This window comes from Macrobrachium rosenbergii, chromosome 49 (genome assembly GCF_040412425.1).
Source record: "Macrobrachium rosenbergii isolate ZJJX-2024 chromosome 49, ASM4041242v1, whole genome shotgun sequence".
NCBI lineage: Eukaryota > Metazoa > Arthropoda > Malacostraca > Decapoda > Palaemonidae > Macrobrachium > Macrobrachium rosenbergii.
The window spans coordinates 13,544,115-13,556,614 of NC_089789.1; the positions used below are offsets into that span (position 1 = coordinate 13,544,115).

A 12,500-nucleotide genomic window follows, 5' to 3' on the forward strand; every position below is an offset into this window, starting at 1 on the left:
GTGCTGTATGTACAGTGTATTGTGTTTTAGGATGAAATAACATACAGTACTGTAATGATTTTATATCATACTGTACTTAAATTGGCATGAAGAGTGCGGTAACCAGCTTACAAACAATTCAGCATACAAACGGCCGTCCGGAACGCAACTCGTTTGTAAGTAGGCTGTCGTCCGTTCTTGTTGTTAATAAATATGAAATTTTACAACTCTGCTTATTTATGACTAATCTGAACATATTTATGGATACATGGACAATTCAGTTTTAGTGTAAATACCTATGAAAACAAGTAAAACATGCGCCGAAGTTTCTTCAGCGCAATCGAGTTTTCTGTACAGCGTACGATCATGGACACCGAAAATAGATCTATCTTTCGGTGGTCTCGGTATAATGCTTTATGAGCCGCCGCCCATGAACCTTTAACCACGGCCCGGTCGTGGCCTGTCCTATATCGTTGCCAGATGCACGATTATGGCTAACTTTAACCTTAAATAAAACAAAAACTACTGAGGCTTTAGAGCTGCACTTTGATATGTTTGATGATTGAAGGGTGGATGATCAACATACCGATTTGCAACCCTCTAGCCTCAGTAGTTTTTAAGATCTGGGGGCGGACAGAAAAAAGTGGGGTCGGACAAGCCGGCACAATAGTTTTCTTTTGAGATAACTCAAACCTTTTGAAAAAAAAATTTCTTTCTGTCTTAGATACTGACAAACTCGACGATTTAAAACTAAGATATTATTTAGGACTGAAATATAAATACAGGTGCTTACTTAGAATTAGAAATTTAATACAAATATTCTTAATGGAATAAAAAAAAATATCAAGTACAGAAGAAGCTTTAAAATGAGACGTTTTAATATCAAAGGCTGAAGACACAAATTTAAGTAGCTTACTTGAAAAAGTGCAATCAAATTTAAGTACAAAAACGGTTAATGTAATACCTAACTTGATATGTTTAAAGAGAAAACAAATAAGTATATGTCTTGCTTGCGTCTTATGCTACTCTTAGGAACTTATTTTGACAAATTTTAAACTTTATATTACTGCTTTGTACATTTCAGATTGCATACCAAATCTCTGAGTTATATTACGTTCAGTGAAATGTTTGAATACTTTGCTGATATATAAAAAAATTGTATAGACAGCTTACTTACGTACATACGTAAAAACAAACGTACAAACAATTACTGTATATATTTAGTTCTGATCTTTCTACATCTGCCAAGTTTAATACGCGACAGATTCTATTAATCTGAATACATATTGAATAGAGATCTTTTGGAAATTAAAAAATACACATTCTCTCTCTCTCTCTCTCTCTCTCTCTCTCTCTCTCTCTCTCTCTCTCTCTTTAATCCTTTACCTGTGTCCTCGACGAAGACCTTGGAGAATCAGTCTTCTCTCTCTCTCTCTCTCTCTCTCTTTCTCTCTCTCTCTCTCTCTCTCTCTTTCTCTCTTTTTCTCTTTCTCTGTTTCTCTCTCTCTTTCTATCTCCCTATATACGTCTCTCTCTCTCTCTCTCTCTCTCTCTCTCTCTCTCTCTCTCTCTTCTCTCTCTTTTTTTTCTTTTTCTTTTTCTCTGTTTCTCTCTCTCTTTCTATCTCCCTATATACGTCTCTCTCTCTCTCTCTCTCTCTCTCTCTCTCTCTCTCTCTCTCTCTCTCTCTCTCTTTCTTTTCCTCTGCCTCTGTCCCTCTTTCTATCTACCTGTATACCTCTCTCTCTCTCTCTATTTATTTATTTCTTTTTCTCTCTCTCTTTCTATCTCCCTGTATACGTCTCTCTCTCTCTCTCTCTCTCTCTCTCTCTCTCTCTCTCTCTCTCTCTCACCTGTTTCCCGACGACGACCCCATCAAAGAAGACCTCTCGACGAGCACTTTCGAGAGCTTGTATCCTATGGCTGAGTAGGCGAATCCCATGATGATGGTCGGAATAATCAGGACGATTACCAACATGTAGGTCTCGTAACATCGCCACAGGAACACGTTGTCCCAGTCTCTGTGGCACCAGTAGGTCTGCACTCGCACGCCCACACGGCTGTGGACCTGTGGGTTAGGGTGGGTTGGAAGAGAGAGAGAGAGAGAGAGAGAGAGAGAGAGAGAGAGAGAGAGAGAGAGAAATATATATATATATATATATATATATATATATATATATATATATATATATATATATATATATATATATATATATTTTATACAAGAGAGAGAGAGAGATAATATAGAGATAGAGCAGAGAGAGAGAAGAGAGGAGGCAGAGAGAGAGAGAGGCAGAGAGAGAGAGAGAGAGAGAGAGAGAGGAGAGAGAGAGAGAGAGAGAGAGAGAGAGAGAGAGAGAGGAGTCATGAATTGATTAGTAGCTTGGATAAAAATTTTTTATATTTTTATTATACCTCTCTCTCTCTCTCTCTCTCTCTCTCTCTCTCTCTCTCTCTCTCTCTCTCTCTCTCTCTCTAGCCCATCAAGGCCCTTCGAAGCAAAAAACAAAAACAAAATAATAATAATAATAATTCGTCAAAGGGTCTCTCATCCCAAAAAGACCTCTTTGTTCCACAAAAAAAAAAAAAAAATGTTTTGGGTCTCAAATTCCTTAGACAATACATTATCCTCCGCTCTTCCTTTTTCCGCGTTGTTGTCGACGAATATTCTGAAGAAAACTGACGTCCGAGAATAGAAGAGTTCGATGCTATAGTCTTAGGTTTAGTCGTTTCGGTATTCTTTATCAGAAATGAAAGGAGTTGCTTTTCTTGATGAAGGCCCTTAGTGGTCGCCATTTTTTTGTGTTGAAGTTGGTCGAAAGATCCAGGAAATAATTAGGATTCTGGAGAGGATAGTGTCTTCAACTTTATCCTGAAGTTGGATATGACTATCCTACATCCTCAAGAAGGCTTGTTAAACACCAGCTTTCTCTCTTAATTACGATAAAATAACAATTACCAGAAAATATCAATTATGAGAAAATATCAATTACGATAAAATAATAATTACGAGAAACTATTAATCACTAGAAAATATTTCATTCGGAGAAATTCTGAACTACGAGAAAATATGAATAAATTACCTGAGCGAAGAGAATCGGGATGGAAAGGAGCAGGGACAGAGCCCAAGAAATGACAAATTTTTCTACTGGGATCAAGGTTACTCGCCTTACAAAATGTGTTATGAAGGAAACAACAGTTTCTCGGCCTGTGTTATGAGAGAACACGAGAGATAATTCTTTTTAGTATAGTATCAAGAGCCGCCGTTACTTCCTCAAATGGAATTGAGGTTACACCCCTAATATAATGACATTAGTACTACAAGAATTCCTGGGCCTATGTCACAAAGGAATCCGAGAGAATTCTTTTCAGTCTAGCCAACACGAACCTCTATAGACTCTCGTTACGACGTGAAAGGAAGGAAGAGGCTTCGCTCGCTTGGTTAACCTTTCTCTTTTGATCTTTAAATCGTTTGCATATTTAGAACGAGGCCCAAGAAGGTGCCTTTTTAAATTCTGAGACAGGGGCAGTCACATGGGACCACATCTGGAGAGTAATGCGAGGACAGTTCCCTGTAAATCTGTCTTGACAATCCAGGCATTTTGGAAAGTCTCCGGTCAGCAAAGTATAAAGCTAATTCTGACAGTCTGACATTTCTTTTTTTCTGTATGGTTCTAAACCAAACAGTTTTCAAAATGTTTTGTTCATTTTGAGACCAAATTGTGAAACAATCTTCCTAACCCTGCAGTTGAACCTCTGGACCTTTGGAAGTTCAAACTTTGTGTTAATGGTTTTCGTATGTTTTTTCCTAGTATTCTGATAATTTACTTAAATTTTTACCCATTTATTTGTCAATTTATAATTATTTTTTGCTAATAACTGATCCCTTCGTTCTGTATTTCCTATTACCTTTTATTATATACTTCTTTCAAATGAACACCATATTCTTTGGGAGTTTGAATTTCAAGTGGATGATCCCCGTGGTGGGTTTGTTCAGTATGAATAGCGGTTTATCTTCTGAATATAATAATAATAATAATAATAATAATAATAATAATAATAATAATAATAATAATAATAATAATAATAATAATAATACAAGCTTCGTTTGCAAATGAGCTCATTCTTCGTCTACTTAAAAAAATTGACAATAATAATAATAATAATAATAATAATAATAATAATAATAATAATAATAATAATAATAATAATAATAATAATAATAATAATAACTCAATCTTTGTTAGCAAACAACTCCATTTTTGCTCTACTTTAGCATCCGCAAACCAACTAAGAACGTAAAGAATATAACATAAGGCAAACAAAATTAGCTGTTCTTTTCTTCTCTCGTCCCCATAACGAGAAAATATTAATTACAAGAAAATATTAATTAAGAGAAAATATTAATTACAAGAAAATATTCATTAGAAGAAAATATTAATTACAAGAAAATATTAATTACAAGAAAATATTAAGAGAAAATATTCATTACAAGAAAATATTAATCGCAAGAAAATATTAAGAGAAAATGTTAATTACAAGAAAATATTAATTTAGGGAAAATTATTAATTACGAGAAAATACGAATTACGAGAAAATATAAATAACTAGAAAATATTGTATTGCGACAAAATATTAGTTATGATAGAATATTAATAAAAAAGTGAATATATCAGTTATAAAAAAAATATTTAAGAGAAAATATTAATCAAGAGCGAATTTTAATTACGATAAAATAATAATTACCAAAAAATGTGAATTATGAGAAAATATTAATTACGATAAAATAATAATTACGAAAAACTATTAATCACTAGAAAATATTTAATTCGTAGAAAATCTGAACTACGAGAAAATATGAATAAATTACCTGAGCGAAGAGTATTGGGATGGAAAGGAGCAAGGACAGAGCCCAAACAAGTCCCGTCATCCTCTGAGCCTGGTGGATGGTCAGGATGTATTTGGAGCGAAAGGGGAACAGGATGGCGTAGTACCTGGAAGGAAATTACGATGAGAGAGAGATTATAGGATGCTGAGATTTCTCTCTCTCTCTCTCTCTCTCTCTCTCTCTCTCTCTCTCTCTCTCTCTGGTAAACCTTGAGTGTTCTTTACCAGAAGTACATTGGTATATGTATATATCATGCAGTCAGTACAGTAATCTCTCTCTCTCTCTCTCTCTCTCTCTCTGAATATTTATTGGGCATAGGTATTGTGCAGACTATTAATGAAATTAAAAATGGATCAGCAGCAGGACCAGACGGCGTACTGCCATTTTGTTAAAGAACGTGGTTCATTCAGTCGCAAAGCCGCTTGCAATATTATTAAGACAAAGTGTAGATACAGGCAAGATTTATGATGAGCATAAATTAGCATATATTAACCCTATTTTCAAAGGTGGATCAATACTAGAGGCAAGTAATTGTAAGCCTGTGAGTCTGACATCTCATATTATGAAAGCTTATGAAAGGGTAATGAAGAAAAATATAATGAAACAATGAAAAATAGTTTAATATAGGACAACATGGTTTTGTACCCGGAAAAAGTACACAAACCCAACTGTTAGTCTACCATGAAAGCATATATAAAAATATGATAAACAAAAAAGATACAGATGTGGTTTACCTAGACTTTGCAAAAGTTTTTGACAAGGTAGACCATAATATATTAGCGAAAAAAAATTAGAAAACATAACATTGCGGACAAAGTAGGAAGATGGATAAAAGAATTTTTGCAAAACAGAAAACAGATAGTGATTGCAAACGACGAGAAATCGGATGAAGCTAAGGTAATATCCGGTGTGCCACAAGGTACGGTGTTAGCTGCATTGCTGTTTGTGATTATGATTGCAGACATAGACAGTAATGTTAAGGACTCGGTAGTGAGAAGTTTCGCCGATGACACAAGAATAAGTAGAGAAATTACTTGTGATGAAGATAGGAACCTGCTACAAAGAGACCTAAACAAAATATATAAATGGGCAGAGATAAATAGGATGGTATTTAACTCTGATAAATTTGAATCAATAAACTATAGTGATAAAGAAGGAATGCTATATGCATATAAGAGATCTAATAACGAGACAATCACAAATAAGGAAGCAGTTAAAGACCTTGGTGTGATGCTGAATAGGAATATGTTATGCAATGATCAAATAGCAATACTGTTGGCAAAATGCAAAGCAAAAGTGGGAATGTTGTTCCGGCACTTCAAAACTAGAAAAGCCGAACACATGATTATGCTTTATAAAACGTACGTACGTAGTCCACTTGAATATTGCAATATAATATGGTACCCACACTACCAAAGGATATTGCACAAATAGAGAGTGTACAAAGGTCATTACAGCTAGAATAGAAGAAGTTAAGGACCTTGACTACTGGGAAAGACTGCAATTCTTAAATTTATATAGTCTCGAAAGGAGAAGAGAACGCTACATGATAATACAGGCATGGAAACAGATAGAAGGAATTACCGAAAACATCATGGAGCTAAAAATATCAGAAAGAGCAAGCAGAGGTAGATTAATAGTGCCCAAAACTATACCAGGAAAAGTAAGGAAAGCACACAGGACATTAATCCACTACGCACCAGCATCGATAATACAGCGTCTACTCAGTGCGCTACCAGCTCATCTGAGGAACATATCAGGAGTGAGCGTAGATGTGTTTAAGAATAAGCTCGACAAATATCTAAGATGCATCCCAGACCATCCAAGATTGAAAGATGCAAAATATACCGGAAGATGTATTAGCAATTCTCTGGTAGACATCAAAGGTGCCTCACACTGAGAGACCTGGGGCAACCCGAACGAACTGTAAGGTAAGGTAAGGTTCTCTCTCTCTCTCTCTCTGTGTGGTAAATTTACCTTGAGTGTTCTTTACCAAAAGTACATTGGTATATTTATATATCATGCAGCCAGTACAGTAATATATATCTCTCTCTTTTTATCTACCTTTTGAGATTTGTAGGAAGTGGTAATTTGCACCTCTCTCTCTCTCTCTCTCTCTCTCTTTCTCTCTCTCTCTCTCTCTTTTCATCTAAGACAGGTACTTCTAAGAAGTGATAATTTGTATCTGGCCGCCCCCTCTCTCTCTCTCTCTCTCTCTCTCTCTACCATTTTCTCCATTAGGCCTTCTTCTCGAATCCAAATAAATCGTGTGATCTCTGAAAAAACCGAGAATCGAAATTGTGGAAAAAATTTTTCTCAATTTCCGTTACTTGAAAAAAAAAACCTTCGATTAATCGAAACCCTTCCATCAATTTGGTTTTTTTTTGGGGGGGGAGGGGGCTTTTTTTCTTTTATTTGGACTTTTCGTTTTTGTCCTATTCCTTCTTCCCCCAGAAGATAAAAGTTAAGGAGGTATTTCTGCTCATTTAAATCATTCGATTCGAAATGGGAATTCTGAAAGGTACCTTGGAAGTCGGACGTGTTTTCCAGAATTCCAGGGAAAAATTAATCTGGAATTTTTGTTTTTGAATATTGAATTCTTTGTCTAAATTAAATCTTGATTGAATTTAAGTTAAAAAAGCATTGAAATTGATTTAGTGGCTACTGAAGAAAATGTATTCATATACAGTTAAAGAAAAGTGGGATGATAGTAATCTAGAAAGTTTTTTTTTTAATATTGAGAACCATGTCTATAGTAAGTTTTGATTAAATTTAAGTTATAAAGGAAAGTAATGAAATGAATTTAGAAATTGCTGGAGAAATCGTTTTTATAAATATCTGAAGCAAAAGGTGATAAGTTCCTGTCATAAAGAAAAGTGATGAAATGAATTTAGAAATTGCTGGAGAAATCGTTTTCATAAATATCAGAAGCAAAAGGTGATAAATTTCTGTTATAAAGGAAAGTGATGAAATGAATTTAGAAATTGCTGGAGAAATCGTTTTTTATAAATATCTGAAGCAAAAGGTGATAAGTTTCTGTTATAAAGGAAAGTAATGACATGAATTTAGAAATTGCTGGAGAAATCGTTTTTATAAATATCTAAAGCGAAGGTTGATAACAGTTTCTGGAAATAGAAGAATTCGATTTTCTAATTCAAAATTCATGCAGAATGTCGAGAGCGCAGGAAATAAATAATAAAAAAAATTAAATAAGATCACATACATCCTTCAGTAAGTACAAGAAAGGCCTAGAAAGATGGCTTAAGGCATATAGTTTTTTCATTACTAGGAAGATTTTTTTAAATGGTGTTTGTGAAACAGACTTCAGGGGAATTTTGAAATATAAATTAGGGATTACTCGTGGGTGTCGTCGGATTACAGCTAAATCACCATGTAACAGAAATTACAAAGATTATAGGTCGACTTTGTTTTAATGTTTATTATATATATATATATATATATATATATATATATATATATATATATATATATATATATATATATATATATATATATGAATGTATATCTGTATGTATTTGTGTGATCTAAAAGAATATGAAGACTTGATATAGTGATGCCATTAATCAAGTCTCATATATCAATTATGAAAGCTTAAGTCAGCTCGAAATAAAAATCAAGACTTTTTTATTTGTTTATTAATTTTTTCATAAATTTATTTATCTATTAATAATTACTCATTTATCCAATTATTAATTTTTCATTGACAACCAACAACAAACTACGTACAATTCTGAAATTCACTTAAACACAGAGTGATCAGAACACTTACCTCTCCATACTCATAGCAGTGAGGGTCAGTACTGAGCAGATAGCTGAAACATTCTGTAGATAGTGGATGGCTTTGCACAGGAACCACCCGAAAGTCCACGAGTAAGCGAACACTTTCGCCGTCTGTGAAAGCACAGGAGAAAGTTAGGTCTTTAGGGGAGTGGCCTTCACTCGTAGGAAAGTTAAAGTGAGTTTCGGTGGGTCTGTGAAAGCCAGGAGAAAGTTAGAATAGCCTTTGTTTCCAGGAGAATTTAATGTAGGCATTAGTCCGTCTGGGAAAGGACAGGAGAAAGTTACGACATGAGGGAAAGTAGCTTTCACTCGTAGCAGAGTTAAAGTGAGCCTTAGTGGGTCCGTGAAAGGACAGGAAAAAGTGAGGGAAAGTAGCTTTCGTTCTTAGAAGAGTTAAAGTGAGCCTCAGTGGCTGTGTGAAAGGTTAAGAGAAAGTTACCTGGTAAGGAAAAGTAATTTTCACACGCAGGAAAGTTAAAGTGAGCCTCAGTGGCTCTGTGAAAGGGTCGGTGAAAGTTAGGTTGTAAGGGAAAGTAGCTTTCACTCGTAGGAGAGTTTAATGTAAGCCTCAGTGGGCCTGTGAAAGGACAGGAGAAAGTTAATGTCTTGGGAGAGTAGCTTTCACTCGGAGAGGAAGAGTTAAAGTAAGCCTCAGTGAGCCTGTGAAAGGACAGGAGAAAGTTAGGCTGTCAGTAAAGTAGCTTTCACTCGTAGGAGAATTTAGTGTGAGCTTCAGTGGGTCTGTGAAAGGACAGGAGAAAGTTAGGCCACTAATAAATAGCTTTCACTCGTAGGAGAGCTAAAATGAGCCTCAGTGTGTCTGTGAAAGGACAGGTGGAAGTTATGTCGTGAGGAAAGTAGCTTTCACTCGAGAAGAGTTGGAGTGAGCCTCAGTGGGTCTGTGAAAGGACATTAGAAAGTTACGCCGTGAGGAGAGTAGCTTTCACTCGTAGGGGCGTTATAGTGAACCTCAGTGGCTGTGTGAAAGGACAGGAGAAAGTTATCGTGAGGGGAAAGTAGCTTTCATTCTTGGGAGAGTTGATGTAAACATCAGTGGAGCCTGAGGCGATGGTTGCCTTGAATAAAAACACTCTGATTATTTAATAAGAAAAATATACTGTTGAAAATAAAATTCTATTCAAGTTATAACATATAGAAAACACTATAAAAAGTATTTGAATCAGATAATATACATATTTAGTGGGGTGTGTGGTGGGGGCGGGGTTGTAAAAATACATAAGTTTAATTCCTCTTGAGAAAAAGAAGGAAATGTTATATAGAATGATATAAAATTAACAGTAAAAGAAATAATCCCATTTTTAGCCTTGCTTTCTATAATTAGCTGTAGGTTTAAAATGATTCAGATATGTAATAGCCTTCATTTTTATGTTTAGCTTTATATATAGAATTATTTACATAAATACAAAAAGTCTCATCCGGGATATTTTCAATATTTTCCAAAGGTAACACAGGGACCCTTTTTCATAAAAGGGCGCCCTTTCGTCCAAATTCCAATATTCGTCTCAACCGGCGCCCTGATTAATGTCTTCTGAAGGCGAAGAAAACTTTAATTTCCTGTATCAGTACGAGAATTTATCTATAAAACTCATATGATATAATCCATACTAAGATATATTGATAAGACCTTAAATCATTGCATTAAACCTGATACTAGAAAAAGACATTTTTTTGACAATACTAGGCAGGCTGTTAGCTGCAAACATTGTGTCGTTTTATAATAGAAAATTTAATACTACTCAGTTGACCATGAGTTTGATCTTCGCTACAACTGGAATGTGGAATAGTTTACTTGATGCAGTAATGGAGGAATCTTCTGATTTCCTAATGTTTAAGAGGCGCAAATTCATTCCCGCTCTCTGCTGCTGCTGACGTCTCCTGAATTCAGATGTATCGGTTTTATTTGATAATTCCTCACGTTTGTTAATTGATTAATTGATTAATTTCTTTATTTATCTATTCATCGCCTTTTCAATTAACTTGTCTCTCTCTCTGTTAGCTGATTTCCCTTTGGAGCCCTCTTGGGTTTAATATTATGGTCTGTTAACTCTGTCCATAAGGGTTTTCAGATGAAGATTAGAAGAAAGGAGAGAGAGAGAGAGAGAGAGAGAGAGAGAGAGAGAGAGAGAGAGAGAGAGGAGAAAATTTTCTCCTGCTCCCTGCTGATGACGTCTCCTGGATTCAAGTGTATCGGTTTTTATTTTTTATTCCCTCGTATTTATTTATTCCTCACCTTGTCCTCTCTCTCTCTCTCTCTCTCTCTCTCTCTCTCTCTCTCTCTCTCTCTCTCTCTCTCTCTCTCTGAGGGCTGATTTCTTGAGTTTATTAAAGTCTGTTGACTGTCCGTAATTGTTTTTCAGCTGAAGATTTAAAGAAAATTAGAAAGAAAATTGAAACCAGGTAACAGGTAATTAATATAGAGCTCCGTATGGCTCTATATTCGATCTCAGAGAGCCTATATAACCTCCTTCTTCAGACTCTTACCCCAAGGTGCTCTAAACCACACAGCGACCGTCCTCCCATTTTAATTCGAAAATGGAATGCCTCCTTAATTTATTCATCGACTTCAAATGACTTTTTTTTTTTTTTAGTGAATTCACTGAGTTTACTCGCCTGATTCCCTCAAGACGCAATCTCTGATGGAAGGTAACTCGTCTGGTCTAGACTTTATATAATCTTAGCAAGTCTTAGCATCGAAAACAAAGGTCTAACTGAAGTTTTTCGTTAGAGATCAAAGGCATATTTTACTGCAGTTGGTATAAATTCTCTCTCTCTCTCTCTCTCTCTCTCTCTCTCTCTCTCTCTCTCTCTCTCTGCGGAATTAGGATATGACAGCCTCTCTCTCTCTCTCTCTCTCTCTCTCTCTCTCTCTCTCTCTCTCTCTCTCTCTCTCTCTCTCTCGTGAAACCGGCCTTTTCTCAAGAACAACTCTTAATCTTTTTATGAGTTTCACGACAATAAAACTTCGGGGGAGTCGAAGTTTTGTTTTTCAAGGCTACATTTTGATGTCAACATTTTTAAAAAGACAGGCAGGAAGGAAGAGGAAAAAGTCGATTTCCCCTTTTTTTTATTTTTTCCTCTTGGCCTCGAAGAGGCAGAGGAAGAGGAAGAAGCCGTACAATTGAATTACAGGCTTTCAAAAGGCGTCTGTCAATCTCTCTCTCTCTCTCTCTCTCTCTCTCTCTCTCTCTCTCTCTCTCTCTGTCATTAGGATATGACTAGAGTCGGTCGAGCGTACTAGGTCAAAAGAGGGTGTAAGGAAGGTTAAGTAGCGATGCCAAACGGGCTTTCCTCATGTAGGGAATCGGCAAAAGAGACTTCCTTGTTATATTTTTAAAGGAGAATCCATTTTAGAAACTTTTGATTATAATTGAGGGCAGTCTTGTAAATAATATAATGCTAGAAATAGGTTTATTAAAATATAAATTAAGACAATGTGACACATCTTTCCTCGCGCGTTGCTAAGCCTGCGTTTACCCCAAGTAAGAGAGTTCGGGTCGTTTCGGCCGTAAGCCATTTAGGCCGTAAGCACATTTACGTGCACAATGGGCGCCGTGTTTAGCACCAGCCCCTTGGGGATGTATGTAAAACATAACCCCTTGGGGATGTATGTAAAACATAAAATAATGACGGTAAATACCATAAAACATAACTGTAAATACCATGAACATAATGTCTTGCGTTGTTATGGATGTCACGGCCTAAATGACTTATGGCCGAAACCACCTGATGCGTCTAGTTTATAAAAAGATAGACTTTCATAGATAAATAAATTATAAAAATCGACAAAAACAAATGACGGAGGAGCCATTTC

The 12,500-nt window shown here is 35.6% G+C and overlaps 1 protein-coding gene and 1 long non-coding RNA gene across 2 annotated transcripts in view; one reads left to right on the top strand and one right to left on the bottom strand.

Annotated features, from left to right (window-relative positions):
• The window catches only part of LOC136832104 (uncharacterized), a 149,920-nt gene that overhangs the window by 135,835 nt on the left and 1,585 nt on the right, over window positions 1–12,500 (top strand). The window lies entirely within an intron of this gene.
• Window positions 1–12,500, bottom strand: part of LOC136832103 (somatostatin receptor type 5-like) — a 71,134-nt gene that overhangs the window by 33,537 nt on the left and 25,097 nt on the right. The window contains exons 3-5 of the mRNA XM_067092780.1: window positions 8,658–8,779; window positions 4,850–4,973; window positions 1,833–2,047 (exon numbers count right to left, since the gene is read on the bottom strand). Of these exons, the coding sequence (XP_066948881.1) occupies window positions 1,833–2,047; window positions 4,850–4,973; window positions 8,658–8,779 (461 nt within the window). The remainder of the gene's footprint in view (window positions 1–1,832; window positions 2,048–4,849; window positions 4,974–8,657; window positions 8,780–12,500) is intronic.